We start from the raw sequence: 17,898 nt of genomic DNA, 5'->3' as shown, positions 1-17,898 counted from the left end.
TATTAGACTCATGTTAGTTTAGAAAATTCACAAACATTGGATAGACCCAGGGAGGTTTATCCTGCCAAAGCTGATACTAATGTACTGCAAGTCGGTTGGGGTGGCTTGTCTCAACTACCAGGGTGAGACCTGAAGCACATGTAGTGTGGGTTTGCTTGAAACCCTGAACCGGACCATTTTACAGTTATGCCTTGGACCTTAGAGATAGATGGGCAAAACTAAAAAGTTACACTTGACCCCTAGACTCGATTATGGTACTAAACTAGGTATTGGATTGGGTTGTCTTTGATATGCCAATTAGTGAAATCCTTAGAGGGGGTCAAAACTTGGGTATGTTGGGGCAGTCCAAGAATTCACTTGAGCGGGTGATCACAGTGACAGAATCAGCCCCTTTGTCGGACATAGTGAATGACCGGGGAATGCACTCTCTGATAGAAACCTAAACTACCGGCAGTTGATTTCAAATTTGTTGAAATTTGTTTTGCAAAATATATTTATATAGAGATATACATATATATTATGGTTTCACAAATTGTTTGCACAAGGTTTTAATTCCTGGAATCCATGTGAGCAAAGAGTGCAACACTGTACCTTGCAACCGAGGGAGATGTCCTCTCTTGTCGGGCAGTGTTTGATCATTATGTGTTGAGAGGTTAAGTGTAAGACCATTTAGGGATAATAAACCTGATGGACTAATCTCACATCTGCCCACAGTCCTTGGGCCTTTGTAAGATGGTTGGACCCAAGGACCATTTAGCATAAATGTCAAGCCCATTAAGAGCCCATATTGATGGACTCGGGGGTTCACTGTATTCAGCAGTGAATTCGGCCAGGCCTTGTAACAAAGGATAGGATGAACTCATGTGGCTTATGTGGAGATCGATGATAGGGTCCCACGCCATACAAAGAGAGCCAAGCTAGCTAGCATTGAAGGAAGTGAGCTTGAAAGCTTAATGGGCCTAAAGCCCATTTCGAACTGGGTTAATTTGATTAATTAAATAAGAGGATAACTCTTATCCACTTAAAGAGTCCAGATCCAAATAGATATTTGGATTAGGAAACTCCTAATTGGATTAGGAGAAGTTGATCCTGATCTACAGATAAGATGAGGGATAAGCCTTATCACTTAAAGAGTCCAGATCCAAATAAAGATTTGGATCAACAAACTCTTAATCAGATTAGGAGATTAACTCTTTAAGTTTATATAAAAGGAGGAGGGTGAACTGCAAAAACACACACAGTTTAACTAACCTTTCTACATTCAATTCTCTCTCTCTCTGTTCTTGCCACCCTACCCTGTTCGATCTTCACCTCTTGGAGTGATCAAGATTGGATCTTGACATTGTTTCATGGTGGAAGAAACAATTTTAAAGCTATGCTCACATCCCTGCATAATTCTTGCTAAAGAATTTGGGTTCTTGCTAAAAAATCCCCTTGTTGATCCTGCCCCACCCTAAGTTGTGTCATCTTCAATGGAGGAAGGATTTGGTACCCTCTTTGGTCGTGAACACCTATGTTGGGAAGAGATTTTCGCATGGATTCCGTATCATTTATTCCTCTCCCTAATCTTGGTTTCAGATTTGGTCTGCTTTGTTTCAAGAACAACCCTTGAAAAATACAGTTTTTTTTTTAACTAGGAATAGGATTCCTGAAATGGTGAAAGAAATTTTTGAAATTTCACCCAACCTCCCTGCATGGTTCAGCCATCCATATGATGGATCACCCTTCCCTTCATTTGCTCTATTGCAACTTTTCATACTCAATTTGATTCTATATCTTCAATTTATTCAAGGTGGTTAGGAGCCCATTGGTTGATCCGACTGAAATTTTCAACTATTGGCCAAGAATCCAAGGTGGAGTTAAAGTCAAGATCCTTTGGACATGTATTCCTTTTGTGGTTTGCTGGGAAATATGGAAGGAAAGAAACAAAAGGATCTTTGAGGAGAAAGAGAAAAGTATGGAAGAGCTGGTAGCTGTTATTAGTCCAACAGTTATTGGTTGGGTGCTCTTGCTTCCAAAGTTTCAAGGACTGCGGAAAAAAGACTTTGGAGCTGAATTTTGATTTTCTCTGAATTATTGATACAATTGCTGAGATTTGTCTTGTTTCAGAAATGGTGTTCTTTTTTTGTTCTGTGGCTTTACATTTGTATAATCTGGAGTGGGTGACATCTTATCACCTAGTTATGATGTACTGTTTTTCCTTTTAGGAATAAAATTTCTTTTTATTTATCTTCCAAAAAAATCCAAAACTCTCCAAAGATCTCTACCAACCAAATGATTTCAAGTAATAGTAATCAGCCACTCAAAACCCAATACACCCTACTCATCGTAGTAGAAAATGGATCATGGAAGGGTGGAAAAACAAAAAATCATGCTGATGCCAAGATGTGAATCAATCCAAAGAACAAAGTTGAAGATAATCTAATGTTTATGCAAAAAAAAAAAAATCAAGTAGAAAAGATTTGGACCAGTAGAGGACAGAGAAGAGAGAAGAAGAAAATAGGTTGGGGAAAAGACAAGATCATTGTCTGTCTCACAGTCCCCACTAAGTTATATTCTATCTCATTATAACATGAACTTTATTGACAAGTCTGCCACTAGTCAGAGGCAGCAATAGAAAGAAAAGACAAAACAGCCCAAGTATGCCCATTAGATATTCAGCCCAATAACAAATAAAATAAATAAAAGGCCCATAAAATCATAAAGGGGAATATCAAAGAGGGGTGATTCACTGGAGACATCACAAGAGACAGAAGCTGGAAGGGGAATATCAAAGAGACAAAGCTTCTCCCTCTTAGAAGGAACAGGATAGAAAGGAACTGGCTCCGCGAATGTGACATCCATGGAAACAAACTAGGTGTCACTAAGAGGATTATAACAGTAGTAACCCTTCTGTGCGATGGCATAACCAAGGAAGATACATTTCTTGGCCTTAGATTCAAATTTGTGTCTTTGAAAACTGGGAATATGCTCTATGCACATAGCAAGTACAACTACACACTCTGAGAGAAATAGAGAATATGTCCTCATCAGGAAAAAGAAGACTAAAAGGAGGTCTGAACCTACGAACCCTTTAAAGTAAATGATTAATCAAATAGGTTGAAGTAAGAACCACACCTCCCCAGTATTTTATAGGAACATGGAAGACAAAAAAATATGCTTCTAGCAATCTCAACAATGTGTCAGTTTTTCCTTTCAACTACCCCATTACAAGGATGCCCCTAATAGGGTAGCTGCAAGAACAAATAATAAAAAGGGGCCTTGGGCCCATCACAACTAAAGCCCATAAATCATAAATAAAATAGAAGAATCAACTAGAGTCGCTTGGCCCAATATCTCAACATGACTTTTCATTTTACTCTTTTTATATGGCCTATGATTACCAAAGTGCCCCTCCCATATGTTTTAAACTTAAAAACATTTTTTTTGTCTTAAATAACTTGGAATCACCAGTTGTTGAAGCTTATGCTAAACTATTTTTCTTAAATAACTTAATAAATAATTGGTTCTTGAGGCTTACGCCTCTTTCTGGCAAAGGCTTAAGCCTCATACCAATGTTATGAGACTCAAGACTTGAAGCAAAATCTGTGCACCTTGCCGCAAGGCTTAAGCCTTTTAAAACCATGCCCATAAATAGGTGGCAGAAACAAAAATAATAAAAACAAACAAAATAAAGAAATACTTGGCCCTTCAAGGGCCCATCCCATATAAACAACAACCAGTAATGGCCCACATTTTAATGGATATTATAGGCTATAGACCTAAGACGGATTATATAAAATGAGTATCATGGATTTGGAGTCACAGAACCATAGATGGTTCAGGCATATCGATGACTAACCACTGTTCTCATGTTTCAAGAATCAAGACCCATTGTTAAGTGGCTCCTCCTTAAAAATTTCATCATAATGAACTGATATTTTAACATTCTCATTTGGGCCTTATACATTAAGTTCCTGTTTGACTTTAGGGAAACCTTTTCTCTACTAAATAGAACCCATCCAACAGTGGATCATGATGCAACAAGGGGAAACTTATGAGGCCTCCCACTGTAAGTCCTATGTCCCCAAGATTTAGCATTAAATAAAATAACAAAAACCAAAAACTAATTGTTACACCAGTGTATAGCATAGTTCAATTATATCATTTCGAGTTGATGTAATCCAAGAAATGCCAGGTAAGTTGGTAAGTTAATGGAATATTAAAATTATAAAAAACAAAAAATAAATAAATTCCATACTAAATATAACTGTTAAAACAGTTAGTTCTTTATGTATTATGGGCTGCAGGGGTACTGTGGTCTTTTTACCTTTTTTGTGTTGCCCTATTATATAAGAAAAGGCTGGCACCGCCAGCACAATTTTTGCCTCTCCATTTTTTGTTTCTCTCTTTTTCTTTTCTCTTCTCTCTTCTCTCTCTTCCTGTCTCTGCTTCTTCCCTTCTGTTCTTCTTTCTCTACCCAGAAAACATGGTATCAGAGTGGGTTCTGTGGGCCTGAAGACAGATCGAACCCTGTTTCTCTTCCTCCTCTGCTGTTTTTTCTAGATCAATCAAAGGAAAATCAGACAAAACTGATCTGAGAGGTGTTTTTACCCTTTTTTTTTTTATTTTCTTCTTGGCGGTGTGCCAAGACAGAGCTGTTTGCTCGTGGTGACAGAATGCTGTGAAGATTTTGGGTGGTGTTTTACACCTGTAAGGATCGTGTGAACCTTCCTGTACCCTTATGGGCAATGTTTACAGGTCAAGAATGATTGGTGGTGACTGCAATAACAGACGTAAGTCCAGTTTGGTGGCTATGGTCATTGTGTGACCTTTCTTGAATGAATAACTGTGACTGAAGGACCTTCTCCTTTGTACTGTGACGTTTTTTTTGGGGATAACCTAGCACTGTGGTTGCACTCTTTTCTGGTGTCGGATTGTTGTCAGATGTGTGAATTTTTTTTCTGGTAAAGTTTGTCTCAGTGCTGTCCGATACCAGAACCTACATTTGTGTGTTTGACACATCTGGTCTGTAATTGGAAGTGCTTTTCAGTTGTCCTTTTTTTCCATGACCTCTGAAGATACAGCCACCTCAGGTATGTCTTCCAGCTATAGTGAACTAGGTGGGAGTGTTGACATGACCTTCCCCATGGCTGTTGTTCCATTAGATGGCCTCAATTATTTGGAGTGGTCAAGAGGGATTAAGCTTTACATTATAGCAAGGGGAAAATTTGGGTACATCAATGGGAGAATTAAAAAACCAAGGTCTGAGAGTGCTGAACACGACAAATGGAACCAATAGAATAGAATGGTAATGTCGTGGTTACTTGTATCAATGCTCCCACAAGTAAGGAGAAATTTTATGTGGGCTGAGACTGCTGCTGAAATTTGGGAACAAGCAAAAACAACATATTCAGAACAGTGACACTATGCGAAAATATATCAACTGCAAGCTGTGTCTACTACATGTAAGCAAGGGGAAAGAAGTCTTTCCATATATTACTCAGACCTGACTTTAGTTTGGAAGGAGTTGGATCACTACCAGAATGTGAATTGGAAATGTGAAGATGATGCCAAAGCCTACAAGACTCTAGCCTCCCAACAGAGGGTGTTTTCCTTTCTACTGGGACTGAACCCTATGTATGAATCTATTAGGGTTCAAATCCTTAGAAGTAAAGACCTCCCTTCAGTGCAAGAAGTTTATGCTCTAGTGCAGTCAGAAGAAAGTAGAAGAAATGTGATGAATACTTCTGAGGGGGAGCCAGTTGCTTTGATAGCTAGGGGTGGTACTAATGTGAATGGCGACAACCCTTTTAAGAAGGGTGGTTCCAAAACAGGGGTGGAAGATAAAGACAAACTGTGGTGTACTCATTGTCAGCAACCTAGGCACACTAGAGAGACTTGTTGGAGTCTTCATGGGAAGCCGAAGTGGGCTCTAGAGTTGAGCAAAAAATCAACTGATCAAAATAAGAAGCCAATACAGCAAAGCCAAAAGAAGTACAATTCAGCAAATGTGGCAACTCAAGAGACCTCATCCCCCACTGTACCTCACGATCGCCCTATTGGTTCTGATCCAAAGGAAGAGATTATCAATTCCTTCTGTGATCATTTGGAATTGTATGGTAGGACACTTCGTTAGATGGACTCAGGTCTTACACCATCTACCTCTTTTGCATCTACATCAGGTAACTCTGCTACTGCCTTCCATGTTTCATCTCACTCATCTGAGTCTCCTTGGATCATTGACTCTGGAGCCTCAAATCACATGACAGGTAAGTCCAATTTGTTTCAAGCATATAACCTCCTCTCTGGGAGAGACAATGTGAGACTAGCTGATGGGTCCCTCTCTTCCATTGTTGGTCAAGGAACCAACTCTCTGCCTTTTGGCCTCACTCTCTCTAATGCGTTACATGTTCCTAAGTTACCTATCAATTTACTTTCTATTAGCAGTATTACTCATTCCTTAAATTGCTCAGTAACCTTTTCCCTTCTTATTGTGTCTTTCAGGATTTGACCTCCAAGAGAATGATTGGTAGAAGTAATATGGTGTAAAGTTGGTCTTATTGCTTCAAAGTCTATGAGTCATTCTAGTAAAAAGCTTATTTATGGCATAGTCGTCTTGGTCATTTGTTTTTTGAGTCTTTGAAGATTGTGTTTCCAGAGTTATTTAAGTCTTTGTTAGTAAATGAGTTGTAGTGTCAAACGTGTCAATTGAGTAAACATTATAGAAACTCTTTTCCAGTGAAAAATAAAAGATCTTATTTTCCTTTTCATATCATCTACTCTGATGTTTGGGGCCCCACACTACCTTCTAAGACGGGATATAAATATTTTATCACATTGATTGATGACTATTCTCGATACAAGGGTTTATCCAATGCGATCCAAAGATGAGGTACCACAGATTGTGCAAAATTTTTAGCACATGATATTTACCCAGTTTCAAACTGAGATCCACATCGTTTAGTCTGACAATGCAAAAGAATATTTCCATAGTGATCTTACAGAGTTTTTTGCCTCATGTGGTTCTCTTCATCACAGCTCTTGTGCTAAAACATCTTAACAAAACGGTGTTGCTAAACAAAAGAACTCGCATCTTCTTGAAGTTGCTCATGGGTTGTTATTGCACATGAATGTTCCTAAACGTTTATGGATTGTAGCCATTACGTCTGCTGCATATATTATCAACCGTATGCCATGGTGTTAGGGTACAAGGCTCCACATCAGTTGTTGTTTCCCAAGGCCCCTTGGTTCTCCATTCCTATGCATGTTTTTGGTTGTCGATGCTTTGTCCATAATTTATCTCCTACTCGTGATAAACTTGACCCCCGTGCATGTGTCTTCTTGGGTTATCCTTCCTCTCAAAAGGGCTATTGATGCTTTGATCCGGTTTCTCATAGGTATTATGTTTCCATGGATGTCTCCTTTTTTGAGAACGTTCCTTTTTTTCCTATTTCTCCTCAGGGGGAGAGTAGGGTGGAGGAGAAACGCGCTCAAGCACAAGTTCAGCTCCCTCCTCTTCCTGATCCTCCTCCATTCTGTGTCTTCTTTCGTCGTAATAAGGGTCAGCAAAGTTCAACAACTACAGAGCAACCTGAAGTTATGCCACCAATCTCATCAGACTCTCTAGAGGCAGATCTTCCTCACCTAAGTATTCTTGTTCCTATTGATATGTCTGATCCTATTGATGTTGATGATTCTGCTATTAGTAATTTGGATGTTCCTATTGCTAAGAAAATGGGTGTTAGATCTTGTACTACTAAGCATCCTATCTCCCATTTTGTTTCCTATAATCATGTTTCACCCTCTTTTTGTGCTTTTCTTACCTCCATTGACAATGTCTCTATCCTTAAGAATGTGACAAAAGCCTTATCTATACCTGAATGGACAGGTGCAATGAAGGAAGAAATTGATGCCTTACATAAAAATGGCACTTGGGAGTTGGTTGATCTTCCTAGAGGAAAAGAACCAATGGGCTGTAAGTGGGTGTTCACAGTTAAACACAAGGCTGATGGTACAGTGGAAAGGTACAAGGAAAGATTGGTAGCAAAAGGGTTTACTCAAGTGTACGGTGTGGACTATGCAGATACTTTTGCGCATGTTGCCAAGATGAATTCCATTAGAGTCTTCCTATCTTTGGTAGCTAATTTTGACTGCGATCTTCATCAAGTAGACACTAAAAATGCTTTCTTGAATGGTGATATAGAAGAAGAAGTGTACATGACTCAACCCCAGGCTTTTGTGCAAAAGATAGTGAGGAGAAGGTATGCAGGTTGAAAAAATCTTTGTATGGGCTAAAGCAATCACTGTGGGTCTGGTTTAGCAAGTTTCACTTAGCTATTCGACAGATAGGGTTTAAACAGTGTCAATCAAACCACACATTGTTTATGAAGAAAGATGAAGGAAAAATTGCAGCCTTAATTGTGTATGTTGATGACGTAGTAGTCATCGGTGACTGGATAGCAGAAATACAGAAATTGAAAGAGTTCTTGGCCACACAATTTGAAGTGAAAGATCTAAGTCCCTTGCGCTATTTCCTTGGAATTGAAGTTGCTCGCTCCAAAAGGGGGATATTCATCTCTCAAAGGAAATATGTTCTTGATCTATTGGAGGACACTGGGAAGTAAGGGGTGAAGCTGGTTGATTCACCTATTGATCAAAATTACAGGTTGGGTGACAGTCAGGGAGAACCTATAAAAGATGTAAAGCAATTCCAAAGACTTGTTGGCAGGCTCTTATATTTGTTCATGACCAGACCCGACATTGCTTATGTTGTGAGTGTTCTTAGTCAATTTATGCATAATCCCAAGACTACACATCTTGAAGCTGCTGAGAGAATTCTTAGATACCTGAAAAAGTTCTCAGGTGCTGGTTTGTTGCTCTAGAAACATGAGCATTTAAAAGTTGAAGTGTACACAGATTGGGCAAGGGCAATAGATGACAGGAAGTATACAAGTGGATATTGCACTTTTGTAGGAGGAAACATAGTCACATGGCGAAGCAAAAACAAAATGTGGTAGTTAAGTCCAGTGCAAAAGCGGAGTATAGAGCTATGTCCCATGGAGTTGCTGAGGTTATGTAGATAAAAAACATGTTAGGTGAACTGGGATTTACTGTTGATAATCCCATGCCACTTTATTGTGATAATAAGGCTGCTATCAACATTGCAGCCAACCCTATTCTCCATGATAGAACTAAACATATTGAGGTTGACAAGCATTTCATCAAGGAGAAAATCGTAAGTGGATAAGTGTGTAGTCCCTATGTTATCTTTGAAGAACAACTTGCAGATATCTTCACAAAGGGCTTTCATCATCTATGCACAATAACTTGTGTGACAAGTTGGGCTTGATTGACAATTATGTCCCAACTTGAGGGGGAGTGTGAAAACAATTAGTTCTTTATGTATTATGGGCCATAGGGGTACTCTGGACTTTTTACCCTTTTTGTGTTGCCCTATTGTATAAGAAAAAGCTGGCGCCACCAACACAACTTTTGCCTCTCCATTTTTTGTTTCTCTCTTCTTCTTTTCTCTTCTCTCTTCTCTCTCTTCTTGTCTCTGCTTCTTCCCTTTTGTTCTTCTTTCTCTACCCAGAAAACAATAACATATCAAAGCAATGGAAGGAGAATTCTATAATGCCCTCTTACCATTTTTCATAACCTCAAAGATCATGTCACAGTAATATCTGAAAGGTGACACCCGCATTACTCGACAAACGTATTCTGCAAGGTGATATGGAAAGAGCTGCAAATATTGTAATGATAAACTCAATTTATCCAAGAATTGGGAAATAATAATAGACAGAAAATCAAGATAAGAAAATAACAAAATAATGAATTATCAGACATTTGTAAATTAAATATTTAAGTATTTAAGATTACATGCTAAACAACAGAATCAATACTGCAAAAACAAATATAAATAAATAGGAAGACTTTTTTATCAATAAAAGAATCAATCTATATTCCCTCCGGCACTGGAACTCTGATGCTCTTCCCAAGCTCTGAGCCACAGTAGCAGAGATCCTTCCCTGCTAGATGAAAGTGAACTTCTTGATAGTTGCCAAGCATCCCCAAGGCACTCATGGTGAAATGGCATTCCCAATATAAATAAATGGGATGATAAAACCAACTGAAGTTCAGAATAAAACAGATATGATATAAATGATTTACTGTTTATGAGCCCAATCATCCTAAATTCATTAGTTGAAGAGATTTCATAGAGGCATTATGGTTGGTCATTATGAGAATCATGCTAAAGTAGGTGACTGCAGATTCTTCTGCAAAAACAAAATATATCTAGTACACTCTTTTTGGGTATTCTGTGTTGTAACAAAAGGTAATACACTTAATTAAACATTACAATGAACAGATAAACAAACCCTGTGGCATGATTTACCAATAAAAAAAGAACACAGTGGGATGATCAACTATTCTGCAATTGTAGTAGAACAAAGAATAGTTGGGTTCAATCCGCACCGCTAGATTCTTACGCAAGTAACGCATCATCTCCTCATAATATTCGCTTTCTTTAATTACTTTGCGAGCAAAACAGGTATTCCATTGAAGTCGTTTCTTTATGCAATGTTCTACTACCCTATGTGTATAACAAAGGTGTTAGCCAAATTAATCCAAAAAGATTACTAAGAACATTAGAAAAAGAAAACAGTAAACCAGCACAATATTAAGTTTTACATCACTAAATAATGTGATGATATGCTGAAAAAGAATAGCCTACATGACTTGTACAGGAAACTGTAATGGAAAACTTAGAAAATAAATTCACAATATGATAGTTGGATAGCAAAAGAAAACATTTGAATTGAACCACAGAATCAGTTAGGAATGAATTCCATATGGCAGAAATGTTTCACAGTTGCAACTACAAAACATGTAGTCCTAAAGAAAGGAGAAACAATAACAATAGATAGGTTATTTTTTATGAATGGCTTTGAACTTCATTGATTAATAAGAAAACAGTGAGTACAATATAAAGATACAATCAGTGAGAGATAAACCGTTTTATCTCTCCCCTAAAAAATCTTCCATTGTCATACAGTTGTGCCCAAAAATGTTCATCACTTCCCACCCCTTGTTTAGCTAAGGTGTCGATCATGGAATTTGCACTTCTTTTGATCCATTGTAGTCTCACTTCCATGTCTTTTGTTAGCCACCTAAATTTCTTCTTTTCATTGTTATAGTTCCACCAAATTGCCTCTTCTCTTTCTAGCCATCCCATAACCAACTTTGAGTCTCCTTCAACGGTTAGATTTATAATGCTCAATATCCTTGCCCTTTGTACTTCCTTTAGCGTTGCCATAATTTCGGCCCTTAGTGAGTCACTTACACCAATCGGGCTTGAACAAAAAGCTATTATTTTGCCCTCATCATTTCTTAATACACCTCCAATTCCTGAATTCCCGGGGTTTCCCAAACTACTCCCATCAAAGTTGAGCTGATAAACCCCCTTCTCGGTGGAGACCATTGAGGATTGATAACAGTCAACCTAGTAGACAAATCAGCCACTTCCTTCCAACTTCTTACGATGTCATCCATTGAGACATTGGAGAACAATGCCAATGGTTTCAACCAATGTGCCACTGTAATCATAATAGTTTCTTTGCTTCTTTCCCTTTTTTTTTTCTTTTTGAAGGATAAAAAGGAAATTTCAATAAAACTGAAAAACAGGCATTACATCTCAGAAAGATGGTTGTCTAATTAACAAACCAACTACTAATCAGAAATTACACTGAAAAGGAATCAAAATTACAAGGATTCAACATTCAACTACTAATCAGTCAAGCTCTGGAAGACTGAGAGCCCAAGCTGCAATTAAGTTGCCCACTCCTGCTAGAAAATATTCAATATTATTTGCCTTGTCCACAAAAACTCTTCTGTTTCTCTCTTTCCAAATGGACCAGCATACTGCAAATGGATACAGCTCCACAGGATTTTGGCTTTCTTACTTCCTCTGATTTTCAGCCACTTGGAAAATAGCTCTGCTGGGACCAAAGGATGAAAGACATTCTCTCCAAACAGGAAGGAGAAAAACTTCCACATAAAGTTTGCCACACTACAAGGGAAGAATAAAACACTTTATGAGTGTTATTATCTCACCCAAAGATAGATACTTGGCTTTCCATCTATCTAGCCTCCCCTACCTTCCAGCACTTACGCATATTGTCTCACTTCCTCAACACAGGTTCCCAACTCCTATCAGTAAACTTTTCTCTAAATTCACCTTCAGACCAGTCAGCATCTCAAAGGTTCAAAACTTGATTTGCTAAAGCATCTAGGAATATTAGTGTATCATCAGCATATTGTAGGTGAGAGATACACAGGCCTTCATGTCCGACTAAAACCTTCTAACCACCCCCCTGCACTCCTTTCTTCATGATTAGGTTTAGTGCTTCCATGACTAAAACAATAAAGGGTGAAAGTGAGTCCCTGCCTCAACCCTCTAGATGCTTCAAAATTTTTTGATGACACCCCATTCATTAACAATGAGGAGGCTGATGAAATGCACCTATATATCCACCCTCTCCAAACCTCCCCAAACCCCATCAACCTTTGCATCTCCTCCAAGAATCCCCATTCAACATGGTTGTATGCCTTCTATATGTCTAACTTACACAACAAGACTAATCTTCCCCACTTAACCTTGAATCTATTCATTCACTAGCCACCAGCACTCCATCCAAAATTTGCCTTCCTTCTACAAAAGCCATCTAATTTTCCCCTATCTCCTAAATTACCTTTCCCAGCCTTCCTGCCAGCACTTTTGCCAACAGTTTATAAGGGCTGCTTATCAAACTAATTGGTCTGAAGTCCTTTATGTTCAGCACTTTTGCTTCCTTACCTCTCCAAGAAGATTCTACCTTCCTAACTTCCTACCATATACAAATGGCCATCAACCTACAATTTGCAAACAAGTTTGAGAATAACAAGTGGTTTGTAGCTTTTTTAATGGACACAAGTGATTTGGGGCTTCAACCCATTAGATTGATAAAGAATGACCCTCTAGACAAATGGTTATGGACCACTTATGGAAATATTATGTATGGCTCCAATCGGAATGATGTACCTTATGACATTTATTGTAAATGAATAAAGTACATATTTGATTCATGTTATTATGGTGTGTTTCTATGTAATACCCTTAAACTGGACACATATGAGACTCGTGTTAGTTTAGAATGTTCACAGTCGTTGGGTAAGTCTGGGGAGATTTATCCTACCAAGGCTGACACTGATGTGCCGCCAAATTGGTTGGGGTGGCTTGTCTCATCTGCTAGGGTAAGACTTGAGGTACATGCAGTGTGGGTTTTCTTGAAACCCTGAACCGGACCAGAATTCCAGTATTGCCCTAGACCTTGGAGATTGATGGGCAAAACTGGAATGTTACACCTGACCCCTACACTCGATTATGATATTGCACTAGGTGTCAGATTGGGTTGTCTTTGATATGCCAATCAGTGAAATCCTTAGAGCGGGGTCAAAACCTAGGTATGTTGGGACAATCCAAGAATTCATCTGAGTGGGTGATCACAGTGACAGAATCAGCCCCTTTGTCGGACAAAGGTAATGATCGGAGATGCACTCTCTCTGATGGAAACTAAAGACTACTGGCAACCAATTTCAATCGTTGAAATTTGTTTTTGCAAAATATATTTATATAAAGATATAAAGATGCTAGGTTGAACTCATGTGGTCGATGTGTAGATCAATGTTTGGGTCCCACACCATACAAGGAAACCCAACTGGGCAACAGTTTGGAAGGTTAGTGAGCACATAGACTTAATGGGCCTAAAGCCCAATTCAAATTGGTCTAATTTGATTAGTTAAAGAAGGGGGCGGATCTAGGATTTGGATCAGTAGATAGGATAGGGAGTTATCCCTATCCACTTAGAGAGTCCAGATCCAGATACAGATTTGGATTTGGAATATTTGGATCTGGAAACTCCTAATAAGATTAGGAGGGCTGATCTAATCTGCAGATAAGATAAAGGTTTATCCTTATCTCTTAAAGAGAAGTCATGATCCAAATACAGATTTGGATTAGGAAACTCCTAATGAGATTAGAAGTTCTCTTTAAGGCTATAAAAGGAGGAGGAGGGCGAACCTCCAGACACAACATCTCATCACAACAGATCTCAGATCACAGAAAGAGAGAAGACAGCTACAGTAAGACTACGCCATCTTCTGCTCTTGCGTCCTCCTCCTGCTGCCGCCATTGCTAGTTCGATCTCCACTGTAGGAGCGATCAATAAGAGTTCTTGATATCAGTTTTTTGAGAAAAGCTAATCTGAAGTTGTACTCACATACCCTCCATCGAATTCTTGCTGAAGGATTCAGTTCTTGTGAAGAACCTGCTGATTCTGCTCCACCCTACGTTGTGTCATCTTCAGTTGGAACAGTCTTTGGAGCTTTCCTTGGGTGTGAACACCTTCATTGGGAGATATTGTTTCTTTGTATCAGGTACCTCCCTCTCCTACCTTTTGGTTTCAGATCTGGTTCAGTTCTTGGTTCAAGATTGATCCTTGAAAATACAGATTTTCTAAAACAGGGAATGCGATTCACAGATGGGAGAGAGAGAAATTTTTGAAATTTCGCCCTACCTTCCTGCAGGGTTCGGCCATCCATATGATGGATCTCTTATCCCTTCACCATCAACCTGCAATTTGCAAACAAGTTTGAGAATAACAAGTGGTTTGCAGCTTTTTTAATAGACACAAGTGATTTGGGGCTTCAACCCATTAGATTGATAAAGAAGGACCCTCTAGACAAATGGTTATGGACCACTTATGGTAATATTATGTATGGCTATTCAACTTGATGCAAGAACCAACTCAGACCTTAGGGCCGGCCTCTTCTTCAGACAAGTGGAATAGTAACTTATCAAGAAAAAGCATCTAAGAAGTGCATGCTTCAACTCTCAAAAAAGAGAGGTCCATTCTCAACTAAAAATGTTGAGTTCAAATACGTGACAACTTATCAAACAAAAAGTACCCAGAGAAAAAGTTCTTTCAAACCCATGTTCTCCTTCTTTGTTCAAATACAACAATTAGTTAACATACCCATAAACCCATGGTATTTGAAATTCTTCTTTGTTCAAATGCACATTTAGTTCTCTTTTTTTTTTTTTTTTTGAGAAAAGTTTAACCAAATTTCATTAAACTAGAAGAGGAAATATGAGAGGATGTACATTAGAGGGGAGATCCCCAAAGAGATTATAAGGGAGGAATTCTGTCACTATACAGATTTTCTAAGTGAACACCTAGTTAAGTTTTTTATTATCAGCATCAAATACACTTCCAGTTAACAAAATCATAAACCCACATTCTTTCAATTTCAAATACCCAGGTACAATTTTCTCAGCTCCAGCTGTATTTATTTGTAAAACTGTATATTCAGATTGGATCAAGCAATATTCAGATTCAATCTGATTAAGAAACAGATCACAGTTTTAAACCTGATCCAATCAGATTATGGTTAAATAGATATCTTGAATTCAGCTAAAATGAATCAGATTTGAATTTGAATTGGAATAAGTCAGATCCATTTGCAGCCCTGATCAAAGTACATTTTGATGAAAGAGAATGGAGAAAGTACCAGGAGGAGAGAGTTATTTAGGATACAATAATGAAAAAGAAATATATCACCAAATGCAATTCCAACCTCCTATGCCATTCTTCCTTAGAAGACAGAGTTGCTTGAAGTCGTTTCGGAAGATTCTCCCAGGGGCATTCTTCCTTGATTGACTTTAGAAGGAGTTGTTCCTCAATTGTTGCTGGAATGTGTTGCATTATAAAAAGTGGCAATATTCACCCTGAATATCAAAATTGGAGAAATAAAAAATCCATTTTAAGCAATTCAGAACAATATCATGTTTAAGAACATATGAGGTGGGATTCAATCTCAAGTCTCCGCTAAAACCAGCCAAAGACCTTACCATCAATATTCTAATCTATTGATGGATTAAAATAAGTGTAGAACCATATATGACAGCATCATGCAGGTTACCTAAAACAGAAGTTTACAAAAAAAACAATGAGAGCTACATTGGACCAGAAATGAAATAGGCATCTTGAAAGATAAAAACTAAAGTATGACATGCCAAATGGGCAAGCAAGTCCAGGAGCTTTACTGGATTTCACAACTTTAGACATCCAAGAATACAATGCACATACAAACTACATGAAACAAGTCAAAAGAAAACTATAAAAAGACACACCTAAGTAAATAAGCCACAAAACCATACTGCCAGAGCTTTCTGGGTTTTCAATGATAATGGGTAGGCTGTGCGTTTTTGCAGTAACCCAGATCAATCTTCCTAGAGTCCTAAATGATTGAATTGAATCGAGATCAAATCAGGGTAGCTTCAAAGCTGATATAATAATTGAGTCCAAAATCTAAATGCCGTCCGGTAAGCAAAGAGATAACAAGGGTGGAATTCTAGACAAATTCGAATTCCAGCTAACGAAGAAAAAGATCTGATCAAACTTTAAACGGCGTTACGTTGAATAATCAATTGAACTAGAACCCGAGGAAACATAGCCAGCGCCAACAAATTCTCTTCCAACGGATTTTAGTATCGCTCTGAGAGATTGAAGACTCCTCCGTCAACCCTACAACTTTTGACCAATTTTTCTTCACAGAGGTTCAACAAATTACACGAATGCATTTATCCTGAACTAGAACTTCAATTTTAGGAACTGGATCAAACCACATTTTCGATTAAAAAGAAGAGAAGAAAATGATCAACGGAACTTACCTAGGTTTTCTGGAGAAGTCTATAGAAAACAAGCATGGATGGATCTAATTCTAAGGTCTGAGCTTTTCTTCCAGTCGTGAGATTTGGATAGAAATCTTCAGAATTCTTCTCAATTCCCACAAGCTTAGGCGTGAGTGAGATTTGGAGAGAAATATTCAGAAATTTCAGAGTTCTTGATTTATGGATAACTGCAGAAGAGAAGGACTCCAATTGAAAGCCTGAAGGAGGAGGAGAATATAGGAGGCAAACAAACCTGTTAGGAGTAGAGTCACCGTCGTAGGTCGTGGAGCGCCGTAGATCGTCGTAAAGTTGCCAGCCGGAACTTGAGGACGAGAGATGGGACGTCCGGTAGACTGTTTTTAGCACCGAGTCACCAACAAGGGAAATAAGAAGAAGAAAATTGGCGCTGTGTTACGAGTAGAACCGTAGAGGATTCGATTTCATTTTTGAAGCCAGAATAGAGATGTTCTCAGCTGACTGAAGCCCAGAGGCGGCGAGGGGGTGCTCATTAAAAAATAAAAATGAAATTCTAAAAACCAAGGTGAATCGAACCGATGAAAGCAAACCTAAAAATCCGATTAGCCAAATTTATTGATTCGGTTTCGTTCGGTAATTTTCAAAAATTGAAAGCATCGGTTTGGTTTCATTATATTAGCGGGGACGGATGTACAGACTTTGTTAAGCAAAAGATAAATAATAGAAATATATAAGGATAAATAATATTTTTTATATATTTTAATTTTTTAATAACTAATAATTATTTGTATTTTATATATTATGTTTATAATTTTTTATAATACAAAAACAATAATAATAAATTTCAGCTAAATTAATAGTTTAATCTTTAATAAATAATAATAGTTTAATATCCAATAATATTAAAATTTTATAAAGAAAAATACATAATTATTGAAAATAAATTTATAACAAAAATATAATAAATATGATAATTATAAAAATAACAAACTACAATAATTACAGAAATCCAATAAATACTGAAAGTATATTAAATTAATCAGTAAATAGTATAATCTCCAATAATAATTCAATATCTAATAAATATTAATCAATATATTACAACAAAATTGCATAATTATTGAAAATAAATGTATAACAAAAATACAATAAATCCAATAAGAACAATA

The 17,898-nt window shown here is 37.8% G+C and overlaps 1 protein-coding gene across 8 annotated transcripts in view; it reads right to left on the bottom strand.

The window, feature by feature from the left end:
• LOC148846173 (FAM91 carboxy-terminus protein) overlaps positions 1-17,315 on the bottom strand; it is a 96,543-nt gene extending 79,228 nt beyond the window's left edge. Inside the window, exons 1-6 of one of the 8 annotated variants that reach the window (XM_088955381.1) lie at positions 17,007-17,241; positions 15,658-15,808; positions 14,598-14,653; positions 14,305-14,489; positions 10,459-10,576; positions 9,628-9,724 (exon numbers count right to left, since the gene is read on the bottom strand). In XM_088955381.1, coding sequence (XP_088811507.1) covers positions 9,628-9,724; positions 10,459-10,488 — 127 coding nt within the window. In that variant the 5' untranslated portion in view covers positions 10,489-10,576; positions 14,305-14,489; positions 14,598-14,653; positions 15,658-15,808; positions 17,007-17,241. Of the gene's footprint in view, positions 1-9,627; positions 9,725-10,458; positions 10,577-14,304; positions 14,490-14,597; positions 14,654-15,657; positions 15,809-15,931; positions 16,003-16,753; positions 16,942-17,006 lie in introns of all 8 variants that reach the window. The other 7 variants (XM_088955376.1, XM_088955378.1, XM_088955377.1 and 4 more) reach the window with 7 other exon arrangements.
• Between the last annotated feature and the right edge of the window lie 583 nt (positions 17,316-17,898).

The sequence above is a fragment of the Nelumbo lutea genome, chromosome 7, assembly GCF_056320005.1.
Source record: "Nelumbo lutea isolate HS-2025 chromosome 7, American lotus-T2T, whole genome shotgun sequence".
In the NCBI taxonomy this organism is placed as follows: domain Eukaryota; kingdom Viridiplantae; phylum Streptophyta; class Magnoliopsida; order Proteales; family Nelumbonaceae; genus Nelumbo; species Nelumbo lutea.
The sequence above is the reverse complement of the archived record's forward strand: the minus strand, read 5'-3'. Positions and strand labels throughout refer to the sequence as shown.